This window comes from Diplotaxodon limnothrissa, linkage group LG10 (genome assembly GCF_057381915.1).
Source record: "Diplotaxodon limnothrissa isolate DT_005_m linkage group LG10, D_limnothrissa_male_GT1.1, whole genome shotgun sequence".
In the NCBI taxonomy this organism is placed as follows: domain Eukaryota; kingdom Metazoa; phylum Chordata; class Actinopteri; order Cichliformes; family Cichlidae; genus Diplotaxodon; species Diplotaxodon limnothrissa.
This window is the reverse complement of record NC_140605.1, coordinates 21,742,660-21,768,413: the sequence shown is the minus strand read 5'-3', so window position 1 is coordinate 21,768,413 and position 25,754 is coordinate 21,742,660. Positions and strand designations below refer to the sequence as shown.

The following is a 25,754-nucleotide window of genomic DNA, read 5'->3' as shown; positions in this document are numbered from 1 at the left end:
CACTGGCTTTTGACTCAGTGGTTGACTGACTTGTATTTACTCGTATTTTATTGTTTTCGCTATGTTTATTATTTTATCTTATTTATTATTCCTATGGTATCTATTATGTTTCTATTGTTCAGCACTTTGGTCAGCCTTGTGTGTTTTTAAAGTGCTATATAAATAAACGATGATGATGATGATGAAATATTTTAGGCGTTTGTTAATATACTATGATGACTTATTTCTGTAATGTTTCATTCCCCTCCCAAATTTATTTTTACCATTAATTGAGTGACAAAAAAATCACACATCCTAATTCCACTTTATAACAGTCTTTGACAATATGTTGTGAATAAAAAGCTTTGTCAGGTTAAAAAAATATATAACCTGTTCTTTCTGTACGGGACAGTAACATTGCGCATGCTCGGTACATCTTGCTTGGTAACTTGGATAATGGCCGCTAGGTAAGATGAGCGGATGGGCCGCGTCGTTTCAGCGTGAAGTGCTCACTCCGGGAGGACCGTTAACTCGGGCGGTGGCGAGTTAAAATGGTCGATATCCGACCCGTAAGGCATCCAGAAACAGTTGTACATTGTGCGAACATCGTCATTCAAACGTAAGTTCTTCTTTTTTTTTAAGAGAAATTTGTCTACGTGCCATAACTGGTTGCTAGCCGAGTGTCCCAGTCTGCTACATTTGGGCTTACTTGCTTAGGGGAGCAGGTTATGGTAATCCTCAAGCGTTATAAGCTAGAACATTTTATGTGAACATGTGCGAAGGCTGGCGCCTTAATTTGCAAGGTCAAAAGCAAGCTGATTCGTTCGGAGTGTTTTATTTCCCGCTGTGTTAAACATAAGCTAGGTTGTTGTTGTTAGTAGTTCCTCGGCTCGGTGACAGTGATGCTAGCTGAAAGCGTTAGCTTGATGCAGCTCATCACATAGCGCACGTACGCTGTCATAGCTCGCTATTTCTATCACTTTTACATCCACCAAACTGCGTGGAAACCGTAGGCATGCATTGTCATGTCTGTTATAAGTATTCATGGACGATACAGACCAGTATAGCAAGCAAAATATTGCCGTATTTGCGGCGTAATTGCGAGAATTTATTTCTGTCGAGACAGAGGGGTTACTAGAGTTCATGGCGTAGCACAGTCGTTGCAGCACTCACTCATCCATAACGTTTTCATTGCCGGTGCTTCAGTTAAACTAGTAAATGGTATGCAGCCATTAGACCAAATATACTACAATATACCCTACAGCTGTCAAAGGATTACAACGGATAAAAATTAATTGGTAGACGGCCTTGTTATATAAGTTCAGATTCTGCAAAGTGATGTCTGTCTGGGCAGTGATAGTCGTGGTAAATTTAAAGTTATGTAAGTTAACGGGATCCTGCTACGGGATGCTGGGATAAGAGATGGAAACACTGCTGTTGGCAACTCAAGAAGGAAAAGAAATGTAAGAGCTTTGTTTAAATGGAGTGGATTGAAACTTCGTCACGTTTCTTTTTTAAAAACTAGCACTCACAGTGAAATGTTCCTCTAAAACTTCACGCAGGTATTAAAGGGCACTTAAACGAAGGGTTTGTAAGCAGCTAATTTTTTTTTCCCAAGTGCAGTAGATATGTTGTTTGGAAAAGGCCAGGAAAAAAGAGGGCAACATGTTGCTCTGTGGAATTCATTTTTGTGAGGCTTTGAATTTCCTTAAGCTCCAGCGCTTTTGGGTGAGAGCCTGGTTAACAATTGCTGATTTGTTGGAGAGCCTCGAGTTTTTCAAACATGCTCAGATTGCCTTGGAGTAATTCATGATCACTGTGAGAGGTTTCATCACTTTGAGGTTAATACGTTAGAAATAATATATTGAGTTGCATTGATTACATTTGGTGTGTTTGCTTTGCATCATGCAGTAGTGGCAGTGACGGGATTTAGTAGGTGGGAGGAAACAAAACTGAAATGCAATCTTTAAACAAATCTTTTTGTTTTAATAACTTCAACATTTGTGTAAGAGATGTTTTATGCCATTTTTTAATAGCATTTCATAACTTTGAGGTCAGTCGTTGAAATGGTTGAAAACCTGTACATATTCAAGAATTTTCCTACATTGAACAACCTTTAGCACCCACCAAATCATCAGAAAATGTAGTCAAACTAATTTTAATCTGTTCTGTTAATGCAGGTGCCATTTACTCAAGCATATAAAACATTTTTGTTTATCAAATAAGTAGGGAAATCCAGAGATAGGGTAACTGACTGTATGCTAACTGATCATGCTTATATGACTAGTTGTCCACCAAAAGCCCATTTTAAGCCAGGATAACACTGATATTGGCTAGTGTATGTATAGAACCATAGATGCGAGTTAAAATGTTTTTTTTTTCTTTCTTTAATCCCATCCATTAGATTTTCCATCAGGATCTGTGTTGATATAATAAGTCAACATATTCTTTCTTTCTATATTTCATGTTTTGTAAACTGTTTTGACTTGTAGAAATTGTATTTTGTATGTGTTTATATCCGCCACCGCATTGCTCACCCCCAGATAGTGTTAATAAAGGTGTAAGTAAACTAGAGCTGGGCGATAGAACGATAACGATATGTATCGCGATATAACTTTTACTCGATAGAGAAATTAAGCTATCGCGATAGACCTCGCCGCTCTTGTCCTCTTTTAAAAAAAAAAAAAAAAAAAAAAGGTCAGCCAATCCAAATTAAGTAGCGCAGAGCCGAACCAATCACAGCCGCAGCGTCACATCGCGTGACTTGTTACATACAGCACAAGTGCCAAGCCGCACGTGTGTTTGTTTGGGAAGCAGCCAGCGGGTAATGGAGCCAGCGCGTAATGGAGGAAATGAGTGTGCCGACTAGAAAAATCAACCGAGCGTGACCGAAGAGAAAACAGATGATGGTTCCAATGCCGGAGAGATTGTCGAACGGAAGAGCCAAAGAAGTTCCGTAGTGTGAAGGTATTTCGGCTATTTCAAGTCTGACAAAAAACAGAGTAGCGTGCACTGTAAATTGTGCCGAAAGCAAGTCTGGAAATACAATAAACTGGAGCATGCGTCACACTGTGCGCCACTTATTGTTTCGGTGAAATGAATTTCTACAATACTGTTACTGTTAATTCTACTCTCTGCAGTGTTTAAATGCTTACATATACACACAGTTACTGTCCCTCCACACATACGACTCGGTTCTGCTTCTATGCCCCAGCTTTGTTTACTTTTTCCCACCGAGGCTTCTAGACTTCTGATTGGCCAACATTTCTGCACGGTTAGGAATCTAGCGCCACCTGCTGCTTTGGCATGTTCATAGCAGAGTTTTCCTTCATTTCTGCCTTTATGTGTGTACAGGATTATTTTTTAAAACGAAAACGGAAAATCTCCGTTTTCAAAAATACCCGTGTACGTGTGGACGTAGCCTCAGTCTCTGACTGGAAGCGCTAATTCGTCATTCGGCTTTTGTCAGACTAAAGTAACTGTTAAAACTGTTTGAAAAGCTAAGCTATACAACAAGGAGAGATTGAGAATTTCCTTTTAGTTCTCAGTTTATTTGATATTGACAAAAGTTAGTCAGTTTTGTCTGTTCTTCTGTAAAACAAACTAAGATTTATTTTTAGAATTAATATTTTGTTTCTAAGTGGAATTGACAATTTAGTCTGTTTCGTTTGTTCTATTTTGAAACTTAAACGCTTTAGCGGCTGCCTTTTGTGTAGTTTGCAATATTTGCCTTTATTTATCTGAAAAAGTCTCATGTTCCTTAAGTACATCTACCCTGTTGAACTTATTATGGGAAATAAATATTTAAATAAAAACAAGCTGCTGATTATTTCACATTTTACTTGTGAGCAACGGCACATTTAAATCTTACAAATATAGTTATTTGGCTTATATCGTGATAGATATCGTTATCGCCTGAAATGAAAAAAACATCGTGATATGAAAAAATCTCATATCGCCCAGCTCTAAAGTAAACCAAGAAATTATTTTGGCAAAGAGAGAAGTGTAACCATTCTGTCAGCGCAACAGAACAGTATGTGGGCTTTTTTTTAAATGTGAACTGCAGATTTTGCAAGTATGCCTCTTATGCCATTTGTCAGACTTGACCTTTTGAGTTGCACCTGCATTAAAACATCTGAATGTGTTACCACATGCTGTACTTTCAGTTTCCCATGGTGGATTCTGTGCTGTTGGTGATTGTGTGGTAGCAAATAGAAAGGACTGGACAAATTTACATGTCTAGGTTGATTATTGACCCACAGATTTGACTATGCAAATTACAGTTGTGGGTGAAGCTGTTTTTAGCTGGGTCAACCGTGCAATGTTTCTTTGGAATCTTGGTAATAATAACCTATTCAAGACTAGCTGTTGTTCCCAGGATCAAGTTTCCGGCATTCCTGTATGGGTGGATGACGGTAAACAAAGTGAATTGTGGCTGACAGTAGTGCTTTCTGCCTGAACCTATAAAAATACTGTTGGCAGCATTTTGAGAATTTCTTGTTGGTTATTATTGCAACAGCCTTCTTAAAATCATGTCAAAATTATCTGGTAGCTTCATCATTATTAGGATTTTTATGCGTGATATCTGTTTGTAGACTTATAATTGTATGTAATTATACATGTATATTGTATATTGAGGTAGGATCAAATGAGTTTACCTTTAAGTCTGTTTGTACCAACCCTTTCTTTGTCTCATTATTGTTTAAAGTGTATTTTGTTGTTATTTTAGTCATGTTCAAAATAAATCAATCATTCAGTGACAAAAAAAAAAAGAGTTCTTATGTACACAGCATCACTCGATTGGCTTTAGTTAAGATGGTAAGAAAATGGTCAATGTTTCCCAGCTGTATGGCACTTAATGTTAGTACTGTGCTTGAATAAATAAGTACATATTTAGGCATGGGCAAAAGAAGTAGTGGGTTAAACTAATCTGCAATTTATTGATATAAATCAACAGTTAACTGTTGTTCCTGAGCTGTTATGACACCACAACCACTAACCGAAAGATGTGGCATATGGCAGCAACCATCTTGATCTCTGTGACAGGAAGTTGTAAACAAGCAAGGTAAAAAGTAAGACATGACACTAACCAGTGTGGTTCTGCAGTACTTTGATTTAGAAAATGAGGGGCTATATGTAGGTTTCAGGGTAAAGTGATAACTACTGGAAGTAGTGGGTAACCCTTTTTGGCATAGGTTTGTGTGTTGTGGATGGTGCCAATTCTTATATTCTGTTCTGACTAGTGAATTAGTTACCTTAGTTATTCTGTTATGCTGTTGTGGCAAAGGGGTTTCCTTCATTTAGAAAAAAATAAAATATGTCCACCAAAGATGTTTTGGGATTCTACCAAAGCAAAATACCAAGATAGCAAAATGGACTTTCTAGTTTCTGTTGTATTTGTTTATAAAGTAGCAAAAAACTTCCTTTAAGTAGTTCTTTGTCTCTGGACCCATTGTACTTCAGTCAATAGTCTCATTGAAAGTCCTGTTTGCATCAGGAAAAAAACAAAACACTGTCAGTATGCTAGCCTTTAGAGACTTTAAAATGATTTACGGTCATGTTACTAACTTATTATAAAAATTTGTGGTAATAATGTAACAATTGTTGAGTTTTACCTTTACGTTTAGACCACAAATGAATGAGACAGTTTTGTGATTGACCTCTTAAGTCTTTCGTCTTTTCTTCTGTCTTTTCTTCCTCTGTAGCTCACAGCTTTTCCTTTGACCTTTATAATAACTGAATTTATATTTTGTTGCCTTTGTTTTGGCTTTCATCTCTCTTTCTGTTTTCCTACTCTCACCTCCTATAACTGCTTCATATTAAGACTCCATCTTCCTTTTTTTATTTGCATTTTCTCTCTTTTGCTACAGACCACCCACTATTAACATCACGTCTTAGTGGTCAGTTCTGCCTTCGGATCAGAGCTTAAACTGAAACCATGGCAGTGAAGGACCGCGTAGAGGCTGTGCTCAATGTGGGTCTGCGTGTTCCCAGCATCATGCTGTTGGATGTCCTCTACCGCTGGGATGTCAGCTCCTTCTTCCAGAAGATCCAGCGCTCCAGCCTTTCCAATAACCCCCTTTTTCAGTACAAGTATCTGGCCCTCTACCTGCACTACGTAGGTCAGTGCCACCTTTCCTGTATTAAAACTTAAGAAAATGTTTGGTGTAACTGAGACACTTTGTTTAAATGCTTTGCAATGTCTGTACCACATTAAAGAGTTCCTCATTTGAAAACATCATGTGTACTTCCCTGTAGTCAGGTTACCATGACCTGCACTGAAACAGTATTATATGCCATGCATTACTGTTTTACCTCTGTTGGTTGAAAGTGCGTGATTTCTTTTTCCATTCAGAAGTGTCGACTCACGTTTGGTATTAGTCAGTAAGTCACGAGGCTCAGCTCTGTAGTGATTGAGAGGGATTATTTGACAGTGTGGCGATTGTGGCTCAAGAGTTGGGAGTTTGCCTTGTAATCGGAAGGTTGCCAGTTTGAGCCCCGGCTCGGACAGTCTCGGTCGTTGTGTCCTTGGGCAAGACACTTCACCCGTTGCCTGCTGGTGGTGGTCAGAGGGCCCGGTGGCGCCAGTGTCCGGCAGCCTCGCCTCTGTCAGTGCGCCCCAGGGTGGCTGTGGCTACAATGTAGCTTGCCATCACCAGTGTGTGAATGAGTGGATGACTGGATGTGTAAAGCGCTTTGGGGTCCTTAGGGACTAGTAAAGCGCTATACAAATACAGGCCATTTACCATATCTGCTTTTAAGACACACTAGAAACTCAGAAAACCAGTACTCAAACACAAAGTTCTGAATTCAGTTTTGAAGGCATTACAAAATGTCTTTGCAGCACAAGTGGTTAGCCAGATACATTTACAGTGACACAGAAACACTGAAAGTAACATAAATGAAATAGCTAGGCCTCGTTCTATTTTTGTAATTTAACCTAGCTGAAATAAAGCTATTGTTGAGTTTTCTTTGTGTTTTGGCTGTGTGAGCTCTCAAACTTGGCTGCAGTTGGTTAATGAGCCAATAGGCTTGGCATGTGCTGATGAGCACTGTGGGTGGAAAGAAAGAAGGGAGAACAGGGCAGTAAAAATAAATGTCTTTGCACTGAAGTGCTTTTAGACACAGTTTTAGGTAGTAGGCTATTGTATGGTAAGGCTTTCTGCAGTTTGTCAAAAATACCCCCCCCCCCCCCCCCCAAACTATGTCATAAACATCTGTCATACGCTTTATTTATGTGTTTTAAAACGCACTCTGGTCTGCAAACAGGAAGACGGATGCCTTTCAGAATGCATGACTTTCTTGTATTTCTTTTATATTTATGGCTACTTCACAGGTTACATCTTGAGCTTGGTGCTTCTGACTCTGCCTCGTCAGCACCTGGTTAAACTTTACCTGTATGTTCTTACGGCCCTGCTGCTGTTTGCTGGTCACCAAGTGTCAAGGTAAACATTCACAGAAACTTAAATCTACCAGAATAGCTAACAAGATGCCACTACTCCTCTTTTAAATACTGATGTGTGTATGTATGACAGTTTTCCTCTTGTTAATTCATGTGAAGGACTGGACATTGTGAGAATTTCCTCTGTATTGATTGTTTTCGTTTTTCTCTGTCAGGGATTATGTTCGCAGTGAACTGGATTCGGGTTATGAAGGCCCTGTCTACCTGGAACCTCTCTCCATGAACAGATTCACCACTGCACTCATAGGTATAATACTCATAGGTATAATTGTTCAACATTCATATTATTGAAGAATGTGAATGATGAGGTACCAATGTATTGCACATAGATACTAGTGGTGCAACGGATCAAAAATCTCGCGGTTTTAAGTCATGGATCAGAGCAATTTTCAGATCAGCAAAAAAGACAAAAATGTAACATTTACTTATTGAAGTATTTTTTTGCCTGTTGAAAATATTCAACTCAAGACTCATTCCAGGGCAGTACAGTCTTTGTATCTACCACTCAATTCAATTCAATTTTATTTATAAAGAGCCAAATCACAACAACAGTCGTCTCAAGGCGCTTTATATTGTAAGGTAGACCCTACAATAATACATATCGCTCATTATATCGCACTCTGCTGTGATATAATGAGCTGTTATGGTCACGTAGCTTTCCGTTGCCCTGGAGGTCCACCCATTTGTAGTAGTTAGGGCAACAGAAGATGCCTGGGACAGTTCAGCCATAACTTAAATCTTTTCCTGCTCATACATGCTTGGAATGATCTTGCCACTTAAGTGGACGCGAACAGGATATCATAGCGTGGCTCAAGCACGTTCATCATAGTTTAAACCCCTTGTTTTGCACAACGGAATACGGCCTCCCGTCTGCAGCTAAACACCCCAATAGCTTTTGTAATAGCTTTAGCCCGGTCGGACTGGGCAGCAAACTCCTCTGCTCCTCCACTTGGACCGCTAGCGCTGGCCATAACTATCGCTTGACAGACCCACCACGCGCACCATACACATACTTTTTCTTTCTTCTTTTTCGAATCTTCGGATCACGTGCGTGCCAAACCGTGGAGTGGGATCAGTTCGGATTACGGATCAACCGCGATCCGTTGCACCACTAGTAGATACAGACCCGTAGACCCACTTGGGCAGCAGAAAGATATTTATTTATTTATTTATTTAAATTTGAACTGTTTCCTTCTTTTTAATGGCTGCACATACTGCTGTACAAAGTATAGGAACATTAATTTTATAAATTGGCACCTCGTAGCACTGCAGTACAACCAGTAGGACTAAAGCTCAGAATTCATATGCTCTAACCAAATGGCTAAACTGAATGGGCATAGTATTCAGAGCATATGATGAGTAGGATGCATCTTTTGCCATGGGTCTGTGTGAATTTCATCCAAAAGAAAACAGTCTTCATTTTGGGATTGTGTTTTTGGACCCTGCATGGGGCAGTAAGTTGAGATTATTCATTGAATTTGTGTAACCTGGGTCAGTAAACATTCATGGACTATAGTAGACTGTGCAAAGTTGCTAAGAAGATGCATACAGGTACTGGCAAAAGAAAAGCAGACACTTGAGTCTTTTCCTTAAGAAATGTTTGTGTAACAGGAATAAGCACACCTTGTTTTTGTCTTTTTAACAAAAAAAGTGGAAATAGAATACTTGGCTGCACATATGTACATATTTAGCATTGCTCTCATGTCCATGTGAGCACTTTCATTAATTATATAAATACCCAATGCTACAGCATCCACATTAATGGGATTATGAAGGAACCTAATTTGTACCAATTCCAGAATTAAGAAGTGCTCACATACGTATGTGCTTCAGTCTTCCTCTGGGTGGGAAAGCAAAAAGAACAACCTCCTGTAATTTTTCATTATGTCTGTTGCTGCTATGCTTAATTATGTAAAAATGTATCATTTTCTAAATAGAAAATGCTGTAGAGTCTGTGTTTTTAGGACCTAGTTTAAACTTACTAGAGAGTATAGATGGAGTCTCCTGTGCTATAAATAGACCGCAGAGTGCTGCTTTTACTGCGTAGTGAAAGCCTGAGAAAGCGAAAATAAGATGAGTACAGTGACAAAAATATGCTACTGTAAGGAGCAATGTGAGATTAAAGCTGCTTCTCTTCTCTTTTAAATGTTTGTTCCTTTTTGGTGTTTGACACATTTTCACCACTCTAGGAGAGCTATAAATATTCTGATAAATTTTCTTTTAATTGTCAGTTACACGAAAATGATAAATACCACATCACAAAAAACATTTTAAAATCAGAGTGATAATAGTGTCTTTAGTCATTTATTCAACTCTTTGTTTTATATATGTGTGTATGTGTGTCTTCTTTCAGGTCAGCTGGTGGTTTGTACACTTTGTTCCTGTGTGATGCAAACCAAGAGGATTTGGCTGTTCTCTGCTCACCTCCTCCCTCTAGTGGCTAGACTGTGTCTGGTCCCACTCGAGACCATCGTCTTCATCAATAAGTTCTCAATGATCTTCACGGGCCTGGAGGTCATTTACTTCCTGGCGTCTAACTTGCTGGTACCATATAACCTGGCCAAGACTGCCTACAGAGAGCTGGCTCAGGTATTTATTGTGGGCTGATGTTGCAAGCTTTTCAGTTTCTGTGACAGGATTTCAGTTCTGAGATATTTTTCTGTAGATGGTATCAAAGGTATTCTTTATTTCGGTCTTTTTCTGTCCTGCAGGTGGTAGAAGTGTACGGGCTTCTTGCTTTGGGAATGTCACTGTGGAACCAGCTGGTCCTTCCAGTTCTCTTCATGTGTTTTTGGCTCGTGCTGTTTGCTCTGCAGATATACTCCTACTTCAGCACAAGAGACCAGCCTACTTCCAGAGAGAGGCTGCTTTTCCTTTTTCTTACAAGGTAAGACTAAATCAGGCTGCAAGACACTTTACATTTTACGTCACTGACCCTTTAGAAGGTGTGTTTATCTATTTATTGCCTTGTATCGTTGAAGGGGCAGGTAGTGTGTACAAAACATAAATCTAGTTTTGATGTACTGGAATTTATTTAGAAAATCTAATTATATAAAAGTATATAAATTATATAGCATCATATAAATTACAGAGACATTAGATTGCAAAGCAAGTCAGTCTGCAGAGTTTGAGTAAAGCAAGTTTTTAGATTTTGAGATAATTTTGCAGAAATGTGTCAAGAGGAAATTCTAAAAGATGTGTTGGATCCATTTGTCACAGTGCTAAATAACCCATGTTTTGCACTGGTGGACAGAATTAAGTTAAAGCAGACGACTGAGATACTCATCAGAACTTTAAGGACGCGATCTAAATATTTAAAATTGTTTAGAAAGTTGTTGTTTTTTTTGTCATGTTCTCTAAGTAATTTGCTCCTCCTTTCTCCAGTATCGCAGAATGCTGTAGTACACCGTACTCTCTGCTGGGTCTGGTTTTCACAGTTTCTTTCATTGCGCTGGGCGTTCTCACACTGTGCAAGTTCTACCTGCAGGGCTACAGAGCCTTTATGAATGACAACACCATGCACAGGTCAGCAAGGTTTTTATTTTCTTGATGTCTTCTGGTATGTTTCTTTTAATTAGTTTAGTCTGTTTTAGCCTCTCTGTCCCAGTAACCATCATGACTGAAGGCAATATGTTTTCTGACTGTTTATCCCATTCGTGTGGAAACACATATATCTGGAACTATTCTTTAAGGATGTCTGCATTTCACACAACTGTCTAATAGGATAAAATAATTGACATTGTATACCCAAAAGTCAAGTCTGGATAAACGTGTATATGATCTCCAACTTGAGTGCAAAGCCAAGGCATATAATTGTGTGGTGTGTTAACTCTAATTTGTTTCCTCTCTGTGCAGGGGGATGACTGAAGGTATCACCTTGCTAATCCTTGCGGTCCAAACTGGCCTCATTGAGCTGCAGGTCATCCACAGAGCCTTCCTCCTCTCTATCATCCTCTTTATTGTTGTTGCTTCCATCCTGCAGTCCATGCTGGAGATAGCAGATCCTATAGTCCTAGCCCTGGGAGCATCTAGAGACAAGTAAGAGAATATACCAAAGCCTTTTTTTATGTGTTTATTTTTAAGAAAACTCTGTGTCCCACTGTTTGTTTTATTTTGTACTGATCATAAACAACTATTAATAACTATGGGCAGTTAGTTAATTATCACAGTATTCATTATCTATGGTCATCAGTACAACTCATGCTAACATCATAAATTAAGTAACACTACAGTGTACAGTCCTTCTTTCTTCATTCCTACCTAAACAGGCAGTTAGTCTTTTTGACATCAATAAATGTAATCTGACTCAATGTGTGTATACAAAGCCTGCTATCAACCTGGCTGCTTTCTCATATGCTTGTTTTGCTGCCTGTCCCGTAGGAGTTTGTGGAAGCACTTCCGTGCAGTTTCTCTCTGTCTCTTCCTGCTGATCTTTCCAGCGTACATGGCTTATATGATCTGCCAGTTCTTCCACATGGACTTCTGGCTTCTCATCATCATCTCCTCCTCAATCCTCACCTCTCTCCAGGTAACACACAACCGCATCGCAGTGTGCAAAAACATTAAATCAAATAGTTTAAACTTGCTCTACCCAAACAGTTGAGCCTAATACTAATTAAACATTTATATTTGCTTGTTTGTTTAATTCCATAATAACTCTGAAACACTGTACCACCAGGTCCTTGGCACTCTTTTGATCTATGTTCTCTTCATGGTGGAGGAGTTTCGTAAAGCTCCAGTGGAGAACATGGATGAAGTCATATATTGTGTAAATGGGACCTACAGATTGCTGGAGTTTCTGGTATGTCACACACACATACACCAACTCTTTGCTAAGTTCTGCCTTCTGACTGTAAACAGACACTGTCATCTAATGCATCAGCACGGTCTCTGCCTCACTGTCAGTGATTTGTTCCCTCGCCAGGTTGCGGTGTGCGTGGTGTGCTATGGTGTATCAGAGACTGTATTTGGCGAGTGGAGTGTGATGGGAAGCACCATCATCTTGGTCCACTCGTACTATAACGTCTGGCTCAGAGCCCAGCTGGGCTGGCAGAGCTTCCTGCTCAGGAGAGATGCTGTAAACAAGATAAAAAGCCTCCCCACAGCTAGCAATACACAGCTGCAGCAGTATAACGACATCTGTGCTATCTGCTTCCAGGTATGAACTGTTTTTATGTTTATCTAAAGAGGATGCATGAGAGAGTTAATCTGGGGCTTTAAAAGGTAGGCTAATGTGAAATTTGATTTGTTCCAGGACATGACCAGTGCTGTGATCACTCCGTGCAGTCATTTCTTCCACGCTGGCTGTCTGAAGAAATGGCTGTATGTCCAGGAAACGTGCCCTCTCTGTCATTCACAACTCAAGAGCCAATCACCAACTAATGGCGGAGCTACCCAAGAGACACCTGCAGCCAATCAGAACCCTGCAGGACAGGAAGAAGCCCCAGGCAACAAGCAGGAGGAGGACCACAGCACTCTACCGGAGGATAGGAAAGAGGAAGCGTCAGTAGAGCAGGAGGGAGATAATGAAACTACCACATCAGCTGGGGAAGCCTCCTCTTCCACCTCCCCCACTGGCATGCAGTCTGCTCCCCTGCACATCGTCAACCCTCCATTATCATCTTCCTCTTGTTCTTCTTCTCCTCTTGCAACTGATTCTGTGCCGCACCAGTCCCCTGCAGATCACCCTTCTGCATCTTCTTTCTCTACCTCTTGCACATCAGACACACCTGACGCTCCTGCATCTCACTGCCATTCTGTCTCCACCTTTCACCAACCAACGTCACAGGTACTGACCCAAGCAGAGGCGAACCCTGCTGAACCCGAATCCCTCCCTCAGCTAAAATCAGTCTCCCTTGTGGACAGCAAGGAAAACTCTACTGGTCCATCATCACAATCTAACCCACCAACTCCCCATTCAGTGGAACCTCCTCCTCGTCCTCCACCCCCTCCTCCATTCAACCCCTGAGCTCCATTTTAACACACACACAACATACATGCATGCATGCATATATAATCACACAATCTAAATAATCCCCTATTGTACTTGTCCAACTGTTTGCTGTTGGCTCTCCCATCATGTCCAACTCCTTCATATCCATATTATGTTTCAAAAGATCTTAAACAATCTCTAAACAGAAATTCATCACTCGGTATTTAAAAAAAAAAAAGAGAAGACAATGATTGCAGCTTTATAAAATGTTAGTACTTGGAGCAATGAAAGGTTTCCCATGATAGGTGTAACCCATGCCAGCAGTGATTTCATCACAGGTGCAGTTGTTTTCCACATGTTCTTTCACAGGGATTCAAATTTAATACAAAAAACAGGATGCAGTAATCTCATCTCAGAATGAATTGGGAGTTTTACACCATGTCCAGAAAATGTGAAAATCAGATTTCCATCCCGGCCTTTTTCTTCCCCCCCCCCTACAATCATGCTTTTACCCCTTACCTTTTGATGCCCGACATTTAGGGCAATGGTTGCTCCTGCCTTTGTTTGTACAGCTTGAACTTTCACTGCTGTACATTTCATAGTGTTTGGGTGCCACGATTTATCGAACAATTGATCAGACTATCGATTACTGATGGTTGCATTTTATACCGTGACAAAGTCTTAACATTTCATAACGTCTAGAAATTCTCCACATTTTTTGTTTTTCACTGCTGGGTGTCAGTAGTGTTGTGATTTAGTGAATACTGAGCGTTAGCAGACTGAATGTTGTTTATTGAGGTCGCCGCATGACCTAAAGCCTGGTGCTAAGCAGAGGACACATGGTATGGTCTAGCTGAGGGGTGCAGTGTGAACTTTTGGTTCACATTGAATAACTTACATGTGTCAAGCTTTTGCTTTTATACTACAATATCTGATTCAGACTTGTTTGGCTGGTCCCAGCAAAAAAACAGTTCTATTCCTCATCGCCAAACTTTTGTATTACTGTTAAAGCAACTTTATTTTTAAGGTCATTTTTACATTACTGCTTTATTGGATACCACACGCTGCAAATGGACTAAGGGGAAGATGGAGAGACGAGGTATAAATTAGTCCACAGAGTTGATAAGGAGCTCGGATTTTGCCCTCATTAGCTCTATTTTATGGTTCTCACTCGCGCTTACCGTTGCAAGCTTAGCTCACTAACAGATCAACCAATCATTCACATTGTTGATCGCTGATGGCAGGAGCCAATCAGCTCCTTTCATCCAGTTACATTAGAGACCCTGTATTTTCCAAGACATTAGGGTTTTCCTGCTCGTCAGTCAGTTTACTCCATAAATTGTTGATACCAGCAAATTGAGCCATAGCTGCTTCTTCTTTTTTTTTTTCTTTTTCACAAAAACACACTTTCTTTTGGCTACTGCATTTAGCAGATGAAGCATGGCGAGGAAGAAATATGCTTTGAAATGAGTGTGAAAGACTGAAAACTTGAGGATGGCAAGTCCTGATGCACGCTTATATGTAGACCTTGCTGCCGCTCTGACCACAGAATTTGTTCGTCCCCAATGTGCTATAACCTTGCTACCAATGTTTTTTGTTTTTTTTTCTACCTTTTTTTTTCTTTTGGGGTTATATTTGCACTAATGTCATTTTTTACTAGCAATGCTCCAAAGCTGTTCTGTGGATGTCGGCAACCAAATACCCTCTGATGTCTGTGTATGAGGAAACGGCCCAATCTGTTTGTGTGTAATGTACATAAATGTTGCTCTGTACGGAATCTATATTAAACCAGAGGAGTGTTGATAGATAAATATATATATATATATACGTATATATATATATATGTAAGACGAGGGCTTGGTTTCTCCAAAGTTTCCTTTCTTTGTTTCTTCACGTGCCTGAGAGCAAAGAGAATTTTTTGGATAAGAAGCTGCTGGGAAATCAAGCCCTCTGATCTTTGAGACCAGCCAGTGTTGCTGCTTCTCCAGTCTATATGATGCATCTTTTAAGCTGGTGTGATCACTCTGGTGCCCTCTACTGTTAGGAGTGGGATCAGCATGGTGCAGACGGACAGGAGACGCATTAATTAGCGCTCAGCAGTATTACTTACTAGCACTATTATTAAAGGTCTTATTAGTATGAATGACCATATTCTTGACATTAGGAAGCGTGGGCTGCAGGGTTGAGAATGAATACACGATCAGTGTAGGATCAAACCTGACCAACGCTGTTTTGACTTTTTGTGTTTATTTTTTTAAAGAGATGAAATGTAGAGTTTGATGTATTTTGCACATGTTCTTCTGAAAGGTGAACCTAAGGACTTTTCTGTACACAACTTATTTTATTACCAACACCATTCCTTCAACGTAGATTTTTTTTTTTTTTACTTAAATACAGCACTTGAAACGGTTATAATGAATTGAGCTGTTTAAAACACACTTGGTTTTCGCCATGACGCATTTCCACTGCGTCCTGCATTGAGATCACCTGTAAGATGAAATGTGACGTGACGCCCCACGAGGGCGATAACAGTCAGTGGCAGCTGTATGTGAATTTTGCATTTCAGTATTAAATAATGAATACGAGATGCTTGTCAGCTGTTGATTCCTCAAGTATTTGCTCGGTTATTACACCACGTTGGAGAAGTTGCAGTTTCTCTCTTCAGGCTACGAACTGTGGCTTCATTTTTTCATACTGTCTGGGACAGTTTGACATCAAATTATTAGCACATAATAAGCTAATAATTGTGCTCAATATTCATCTGATTAATATAAAGTACATGCAGACAGTGAAGCTTTAAAAAAAATGCAATCTTTAATGCATTATTTGCATCCTGTGATTTGTGTTTTTCTTTCTACATTTTTTTCTGAATTGACTTAAAATACGCATCAGTGACTGTGGTAATGTGCCAACAAATGTCTTAGCCATCACTGGTGCTCCTTACACTGAGCAGGATTCATTTTACAGTTAAGCTCCTCTAAGGGGCCATAATGCCTTTTCAGATTGTAAAGTCACACATACATACAAGTACAATAAGTTAACCTGAATATCTTTTTTTTTTTTTTTTCTTTTTTTTTTTTTTAAATCTTTATTTTTTTAGTTGCTCCTAATTGGCTTGCTCTGCAATCATAATTTCAGGATGTATTTTGTCTACTTAACTAGTACTGCTGTTAGACTTTCATATTTGATGATCTTTACTGAATGTGACTAAAAACCCAGAGACAGAAAACCATTTTTGACCAGTGTGACAGCAAAGTTAGCCTTGCATCTGATATCCAGATGTTTCACTGTTTCCACTTTTCACGATTCTTTGTAAAAATCATAATTTTTTGAGTGTGAGCAAATACAGAAATGGAATCTATAGCTGCCACGGAGTGAGAGCTCTGTAAAGACGTTTTACTGTATTTTCCGAATGCGTTCTTAAATCTGCTCTTCGATACTGTTGCCTCTGACTGACAGATGCGTAGAGATGAATTGTACTTGTGGGGCTGCTCTCCCCGACACTCCCTGCAGATTCTTGTTTAAGATGAATTGTTTTTGTCCATTGAGTTTATCCAAAAACAGCTTTAGGACCTGCTCTGTTTAATGTGGCTCTCAGTGCCATTTCTTTTCTGTTAAAATGCTTCATGTTGGTTTTTGGACTTTATGCCTGGCATTGCCTTGTTTATTTTACAAAAACTGAATGTCAAATAAAATGAACCATCCACTCTGAATGCTGTGACTGTTCTTACTAATACTTTGATGAAGTGTAAGGAAAATAACAAAATAAAGATCATTGTTTTGGAAAAGGTAAGCGACTGAAAAGTGGGTGTGATACCACCTGCTGAAATTAAAATGAAATGCCACACAAATAATGTTAAGCAAATAATAATGAGTGTAGTACGTAAGGTCAAAAGCAGTCGAATGTATTACAAAAGCTGTAACAATCAGTTTCTTTGAAAAGTCTCATTTATATGTACATTTTGGAGACAATGCATCAGGTGACTGAGCCGTTGCGTCTGACTTTGAGGTACTGCAACAGCAGAGGGCAGCAATACTGTAGGAAACATGCTCCCCAAAAATGAAGCCAAAACGTCTCTATCACCGCCTAGTGTCTTGGCTGCAGTATAGGTCATAAAAAAACCCTCATCTATGTTAGCGGATGGGACTGGGGTCGGGCTAAAATTGGAAGAAAAAAAAAATCAGATCTTTTTTTTTTCCAAAGATGCTTTCTATCATTATCAGTAGTTCTCATCAGGCTGATTTATGTTCATTGGGTCTCCTTTCTTATAAGTTTGATTCTAATTAGTAACACAAAGCTGTTAAATTGGGGTGAAACGTCATCACGACAGCTTTGACTGGCAGCTGCAGTCACGGAGAAACTTGCTTATCTCTGTTCGGGAAGGGCAGATGGAGCCTGACGCTGAGAGGAGGTCCAGCGTTTACGTTTCAAAATCACGGCTGCCCCTGGGTGGGTCTGGGATGGGCGTGAGGTTCTGGGGGCGCTCAGTCTCTGGGCTGGGGCCCGGGCCGGGCCTCGGGGGCTTGGGTCCTGGTTGGTGTGTTGCCGGGGTTGTGGGCGGGTGGGTGCATGGGGGCCCAGCCCTGGAGCAGGGTGCCGCCGGTGCATCGAGCCACCTGGGGGGCTCTTCAACTGGTGGGGGAGATTGTCACATCTTTCAGGAACTCTCTCTGCAGGAGGGGGAGATACAGGAGAGGTGGAGGAAGATCTCAGCCTGGGTGTTTATTGTCTTATGTAGTCTGGAAGATGAGTGGATGGTGGGGTGGGTGCAGTTTTCTCTGTGGTGGGGTTGAGTGGACTGTCCCGGGCTCTGTGGGGCCGGGAGGCACTGCTGCACTGGGCCCCGGTCTGGATGGGCCTGGGCCCCCTTTCCCTGGCGGGTCGCGGAGTATGGGGATGCCTACTGGGGTCAGCGGGGGAGCTGGCCACTTGCCCCTCCCTCCCTTCCCTCCCCATCTCCAGCTGCCTCCCCCTTCCCGCTCCACCACAACCACCCACACATGCAGGACCTTGGAGTAGGGGTATGTCACCAGGGTGCAGAGGAGGCTACCCCCCTCTCTGTCCCCTTCTGGCTGCCTCTGCCTCAATTTTATCCCACAACTTAGACATTCACATTATTCACACTCTCATTACATATACATATAGGATCTTGGGGGTGGGCACGATACACGGAGTCCAAAGTACCATCAGGGTGTACACCCCACCCCTGGCATCGTTGCCCACCTCTCAATTTTAAATACACTTAGACATTGAGGGCTAGCAGGAGGGACCATGCGCTTACCTGCTGCTCTCTGGCAGGTAGCTCCATGCCCTCCTGGGTTTTAATTGCACCTTAGAACACACATGCATCAACACTACAATGAGCGGGTGGAGGGAGGTTTGGAGTCTTCTCCCACCCCCATTCTCTGCGGCCTGCTGGAGCAGGGGGGCTAGGAGGAGGAGTTGGCCGTCCGACTGCGGTCTGGAGTGTGGGGCCTCCCTGCTGCTGCGGAGTCGGGGCGGTCTGCCTCCCCCCACCGCAGGGAAAAAGGGTAACACCACCTGGGTCTGGGTGCAGTTCCCCCCTCCAGGGGCAAGGGTACCTAGACCCGGTTCGTAGAGTACGCTTGGGGAGTGTGATCGTGTGTACAACGTCTCTTTATGTCTGTCTCCACATTGGTTGAGTGTGGAGTAAGTGCATATGAGAGCATGAGGGTGGGAATGGATGTTTGTATCTGTGTGTGCCTGTATGTCTGTGTCTATATGTCAGGTTGGGTGTCAGACGCCACCTCTCTGGGGACATCTCAGGCCCTCCAAGGTTTGGAGGCCTATCTCCCCCCACCACCACTTCCCCTGCCAGTGGCGGACTCCCTCAGACATCGGTGCATTGGTGGTTCTTTGTGTCCGGGGATGGGCATCCAGGTACACACCGGCTCACTCCTTGGCGGCCGCTTATCGGGGCCTGGAGCCTGGGGCTCGCTCGGGCCACTTCGGAGGTGGGGTGCCCCCGGCCTCTCGGCCTGGGGCTCGGTCACTCAGGCACGGCTGGCTGCCGGCGGAGCTCACGGGCGCGTCACTGCAACTCCCCCTGGCTTCTGCTCCGCGGCTGCTGAGTGAACCCTCATCTGGGACTCTCCTCAGCTCTTTCTGGGACAGTGGTGCGGCTGCCCCTCTGTTGGTCTTCCTTGGTCTCTTGTGTTCTGGGGGCCTCTGGATGTCTGGAGTTTTGATCTCCTCCATACCTGCTTCATGCCCTGGAGGACGGGGCTGTGGCCCCCCCACACCCTCTAGCAGATCATTACATGAAGGAACCTTTTAAAAAAAACAAGCGCGTCCATGCTCACAGGTGTACACACGGGTGATCACACCCACAAACTACACCCTTTTTGGCTCCTACCTCAAAGCACACTGTGTTCTGTTGATCTTATGTGCTGCACAATAATGTTTAATATTTAGTATTTACTGTCATATTCCCATATATCATTGTGATGTTGTTTATTCTATTACTCTTGTTCTCTTCTGCTTGTTTTCTTTTTTCTTTCTCAGCAGGTGATCCAGGTGATTGATATATGCATTTTTTTTCTGCCCGTTCTGTTGGTTTTTGTCTTTTGCCCTTCTCCCCCGTCCCTCTTCTCAGCTGTTTCTCTTTCCCTCTTTCTTTCTCCCCTTCTTTCCCCCAGTCAAGTCTGTCCCGTATTCAGTAAGTGAAAATAAAATAAACAATAAAAGGTGAATCAAATGGACCATTACGGCAAGGCTGGGATGGTCAATTTGGTAAAGTAAATCCGTTGGGCATCTTTCTTTGCCTTTAGACAACAATTCTGATGGCAAAAGAGCCAAACGGGACAGGCGCAAAAAACAAAAACAAAAAAAATAAATCACGACCAGCTGTTTCATAGTGACAGCCTGAGGTGTTGTTGAGTAAAGTGGACTACCCCACAGACAGACCGGTGTTGTGCCAAAAAGTGATTTCCAATGTTTCTGTGTATTTTTTATGTGTAATATCTTTACGTATGTTCGTAAATAGACTTCGGTGAACAGGGTTTACAAAGGGGTTATATAGAGAATTAAAAAATTATCCGTTTTTCAAGTATCTTTATAACTCTGTGTTATTGTACTTGCATTATAACCAATCCGGTCCTTTATCCCCACTTAAAATATTTTTATAGAACTATTGTAATATTTGCTGCCATTTCTGCTGTGCTCTTGGCCAACTTACTCTTACAAAAGACATTTTAATGTTAATGAGTTTCTTTTAAACTGCATAAATAACGGTTATATAAAAGTCACTGCCAAAAACTGATTGCGGCTTCTACCTTTTTACACGAATGTTGTTTGTGGCTCAAGATGACTTTATGTCATCCATAAGGGATGCATTTGACATATGTTTCACATAGTGTAGCCCAACAAGTTACTTATAGCAGTTTAAATACAAGCAATCAGTTTTTGGCAAATACCGGAAATCAGTTTTTGGCAGACAATCACTTTTTGGCACAACACCGGAAGCCCCGTGGCTTTTTTTCGGTAAGTTAAATGTGTTTGTGTGGGTAAGTACCGTCCTTAGCTAGGTCCTGAAATGTAGGCAGCTAAGCTGAGAAGCGGGCTCTTCGGGGAAATTTGTTTTGTAAAGTTGGTTTAGCTAATGCGTCCAGGCGAATGAATTGACCGTGACAAAAGAAATGATGAGAAAAGCAGTGGGTAGGTGTTTTGTCCAGTCACTGGTGCTAGCTAAGAGGATGTAATAAAGGCAAGGTAGCAGAGGTGAAAAAGGAGTGGTTGTTGATAAATAATTAGAGAAAGAGGTGTGCAGGGCAAAAAGCAGGTGTGAATGTGTGAAATGTGTTGAGTATTTGAGTGAAAAAATGCGTGGTCTCCAGCTAATTTGGAAAGGCTGCTTGCACGATGTACAGCATGTGCACTTGAAATAGAAGAATTTTCCCCATTCTCTTCGCCCGTCATGTGGCGACACAAACAGCCCAGCCCCATTTATGGGACCTCTTTGTTGTCATGGTGTCACAACGACCACTTGTCTTGTGCCAACAACTCATTGCCTCACAAAAACTCACTTCCTATCTTTCCCTCTGTTTTTTTATGGCCAATATCTTTACATATCTTGCTAGATAGACTTCCCACAACAGGGTTTACAAACGCCTTATCCTCTTGGTCCACTTAAAATATCTTTACACAACTATTCTTACATTTCTTGAAACATCTGCTGCATGCAATTTATTGAAAACAACACTTGAGCTGGACTCCCTCAAGGTGGTGTCGGAGAGGCGGATGCTGTCCAAGATAAAGACAATGTTGGATAACACCCCCCACCCACTCCATGACATGCTGGTCAGTCACAGGAGCACGTTCAGTGAGAGACTGAGATTACCGAAAAGCACCACTGAACGACACAGGAAATCTTTCCTGCCTGTGGCCATCTCCCTGTACAACGCATCCACTTAACACACTGTTTGCTGCTATAACTACACATGTTTCTTTTTCAGCTATTTATTTATGAGTGACTTATGTATGTATAAGTCACTCATAAACTGCTTGCTTGCAGTGACCTATTGACCTATTGTATTAAATTCTCTGCTATCTTTCCATTATTGGTGTCTTTTATCATGGTGGTACAGTCTTACCTTGCTATAACCTATGTGCTGCAGTTTACTCTTATTGGTGGCTTTTATCTGTGAACATAATTCGTTACCTTTATGTATTTGATGTTAATGTGTGAACTGTTTTATTTTTTATTGTTTTATGTAAAGCACTTTGGTATGCCCAAGGCTTTTAAATGTGCTCTATAAATAAAGATTGTTGTTGTTGTTGTTGTTGTTGTTGTTGTTGTTGTATGTATGTATGTATGTATGTATATATATGTGTATATTGTACTATTCTTAGTTAGTGTATTGTCTGTCTTGTCTTAATGTTGGTTTATAATGGAGCACTGTAACAAAAAATAATTTCCCCCAGGGATCAATAAAGTATTCTGATTCTGATTCTGATTTGTAGGACCTTAATTTTTTCGGGGACATTCTGGCTACAACAGTTATTGTATGTAAATATGAACTTTTAAATAAAAAAATGTATTGTATTATACAGCACTTCTGTACTTTTTCAATAGGAGACTGTAATCAAGCTTATTAAACGTGTATATTGACAACAGATTTACATCATATTACTTTTTTATTTCAATGTAATTGTTGTACAAAAAACAACAGTTCACTGTGAATTTTACATTTATCAACAAAGTATACCATTATGTATTCTGCACTATATTTTCCACAGTAACATTCAGGTAAACAACGGCTGCCAGTAATTTACTGTAATATTGAACTTTTTAATATTTATTTTATACAGTTTCACTGTATTTAACAATGTAAGACTGTAATCAGGTTAATGGAGTGTATGTTGTTTTTACATGAATTACCCATAAAGAATTTTATAATTTATTTTTAAATTCATAGTTATTTACTGTAAAAAATAAAAAATACAAAAAAAAATATAAAACTCTTTACTGTGAAATTCAAGGTTACCAGAATAGTATACCGTTTCGTGTTCTACATTTACAATTGATTTTTCAGGTTGAAATTCTGGCAACCACATCTGCCAGTAATTTACCATAAAGTCTACATTTTTTTTACAGTGTTATTACAACCAAGTAATGCAGAAGAGCATCTCTGAACAAACCACACATCAAACCTTGAAGCAGAAGACCACACTGGGTGCCACTGCTGTCAGCTAAGACCTGGAAACTGAGGCTACAATTCACACACGGTCACCAAATTCTTACTCAAAATTACTCCTTCATGTTCAAGAATCATTTTACCCCTCAGCCACGAAAGCCTGGAAAGGTATGGTCAGGGGACACCCAAGTTTATGACTGCGATAACTCAAGAAGGAAGTCACCTAGGATTTTCACATTTGTACCACACGTGCATCTAGTAGGAGGCTGAGGGCTGACAAAGGTGGCTGCCGGGATGTTGTTTTGAGCGTAGGATGAGAGGCGGCACAAAGCCTGAACACGTCACCAATCTGTCGCAAGACAGGTGTACCTAATAAAATGGCTGGTGAGTGTATGTAAAGCAGTTTTGTACTTTTGTGAAGGCAGGGTCATTCTTGCTAGTAAAATAATGTTAACATTTAATTGTACTTTGTGCATTAGCGTTCTTACACAGGACACTGAGTATTTCTACTTTAACAGACTAAATAGAGTAAAAAGACTGTTAAAGTGAAAACAAACTGACGGCTCAAAGAATTTAGTGATTGTGATGTCGGCTTAAGGAGATGTTGCACCATAATCACAGGTTGCACTACATCCGTTTAATTTTGACGTTACAACTTTTGGGTTATTTCTGCAATTGCACGATGTGAACACATGATGGCGCAGTTGTGTTAGTTTTTAGATTGGCTGGGCTCTAATCTAAGGCCACAGCGCTGCTGGACGCGCGCGCGCACACACACACACACACACACACACACACACACACACACACACACACACACACACACACACACACACATTCCTTGGGCTACTTGTGTCCCCGCACTGTTGGGAATCACTGCGCGCACTAAGTTAGTACCGGTGTTTTATCTGAGCGTTTTTCTTTAATCTGACATCTCCCGCAGTGCTCATGAACATTCCTGCATTAACTCAAAAATGTCTATCTCTGAATGCGTTTTATTAAACACCGAATTTTGCCTCAGAAATCTTAAATACTTTAACACTTCCGTATTAAAAGCCCCACCTGTGATGCCCAATTACACCTCCGTGGCCTTTTGATACCGTATTTCCTTTATAGTCCCTCGAGAGCAAATATACCAAACCTGACTTTAATGACCTGAAATTTAAAGAGTCCTTTTTTTAAATCGATATTTCTTCCTGAAACCTCACCAATCATATCTGATATTTTGAAAATTGAAAAAGTGACTAACCAACACTGTTTGATTACATTCACAAGCATTTATTTCCTCCACAGTTTAGCTGTGGGCCTACATGAGCTGACACGCGGTGATAAATATGTTCGTTATTATTTTTGGATAATCTGTTCCTGTTACACGTGTTTGATTTCTTCCCGATCGATCCAAACACCTCTCACACCTCTCAATTTTTGATTCATTCCATTATATTATTATTATTTTCTCCTCAGCTATGAAATTCTTTATATCCCACACGGGTTCATCCGCCACCGTCTCCTTCTTCCTCTATAAGCAAGAAAACTGAAGCATAAAAGACTCTTATTCTCCATAATCAAGGTCAAGAGCGTTTTTCAATAACCTTTGGGAATAAAAGCCTGGAACGGCGCCAGTGCGCCCTGCCAGTCATTTTCACAGCCAGCCGAACACCGCTAAAGTTGTTGACCTTTTGCACCTAAACAGATCAATACGCCGCAGTTTATTCTATTAAAAAAATAGTCCACCGAATTATCTATTAATATTTGTATTTAGTTTAAATCCCCCCTCGGCGGCGTGATAAATTGTTTCAAATAACAGATGGTGCTAAAGGGAGAAACAAAGCGGGGAAATCTGGTAGCAATTATCCTCAATTATGTTCATTGTTATTTTGAGCTAATTATTGTTATTGTCACTTTTGTTTGTGTGTCTTGCGGCGCTAGGCTGCAATAAGCAGGCCCGAGGAAGACAATGGGGGGAACAGGGATATGTTGTGACGAGGAAATGTGGCTTTTATAATTGAGCCTAACCAGCTGGTGTAAATAAAACTTTGATCTAAATGTAGAGGCTGCGGGTCTGCCTCGAGAAATAGACTAATAGGATGTGGACTCGGGACTATGGTCGAACATACCTTATTTTTCTTCTTCTTTTCTTCGTGGGGGTGTGGGGTCGCTACATTATTTAATTACTATGATTTTAAACAAAAACTAAATCTGCGACTAAGGTTTGAGTCATGGAGACAGAAAGATTAAAATCGTGTTTTGGGGCGTTTGTTCTGTTCTTAGATAGACTAGAACGAAACTGCCCACGCTGGTTAAATGTCTGAGATTGCCCTGTGATGTCCACTCTGCTGAAGTGCCGTTGCCCCCCCCCCCCCCCCCCCCCCCCCTTTTTCAGCTCCTCTATCTGAACTTTCAGCACGGATTCGCGCAGGACTTCATCTCCACATTTACAGAAAACCTTCTAAACGTTTATTAGAAATCCTCCCCTCAAAAAACGAGGAGAAAGCGGACCGGAGGAGGACAGCGGGAGAAGGAGTTCCGTGGCCACTGCACGCGGGGCAGACCTAACTCCTCTCTATTCTTTGTTTGGGGGCGTCTCCTCGCTTCTCTTCCCGTGCTGTCCCCTCCCCTCATTCCCTTTCCATCCCAGCTCTCTCTCTCTCTCTCCCCCCGGGGCGGGAGAAGCCGTGTTTGGTTCAGAGAGGGTCCTTTGGGAAGAGTCACAAAGCGGTTTCC

General features: G+C 41.2%; 1 protein-coding gene across 1 annotated transcript; it reads left to right on the top strand.

Annotated features, from left to right (window-relative positions):
- Window positions 1-434: 434 nt before the first annotated feature.
- Window positions 435-16,409, top strand: LOC146624432 (RING finger protein 145-like). Its single transcript, XM_085364596.1, has 12 exons — window positions 435-598; window positions 5,850-6,101; window positions 7,316-7,424; window positions 7,597-7,688; window positions 9,795-10,030; window positions 10,153-10,328; window positions 10,826-10,966; window positions 11,297-11,479; window positions 11,822-11,969; window positions 12,120-12,242; window positions 12,366-12,599; window positions 12,696-16,409. Exons 2-12 carry the CDS (start codon window positions 5,918-5,920, stop codon window positions 13,407-13,409), a joined length of 2,340 nt encoding a protein of 779 aa, XP_085220722.1. The 5' UTR covers window positions 435-598; window positions 5,850-5,917; the 3' UTR covers window positions 13,410-16,409.
- The last annotated feature ends 9,345 nt before the right edge of the window (window positions 16,410-25,754 follow it).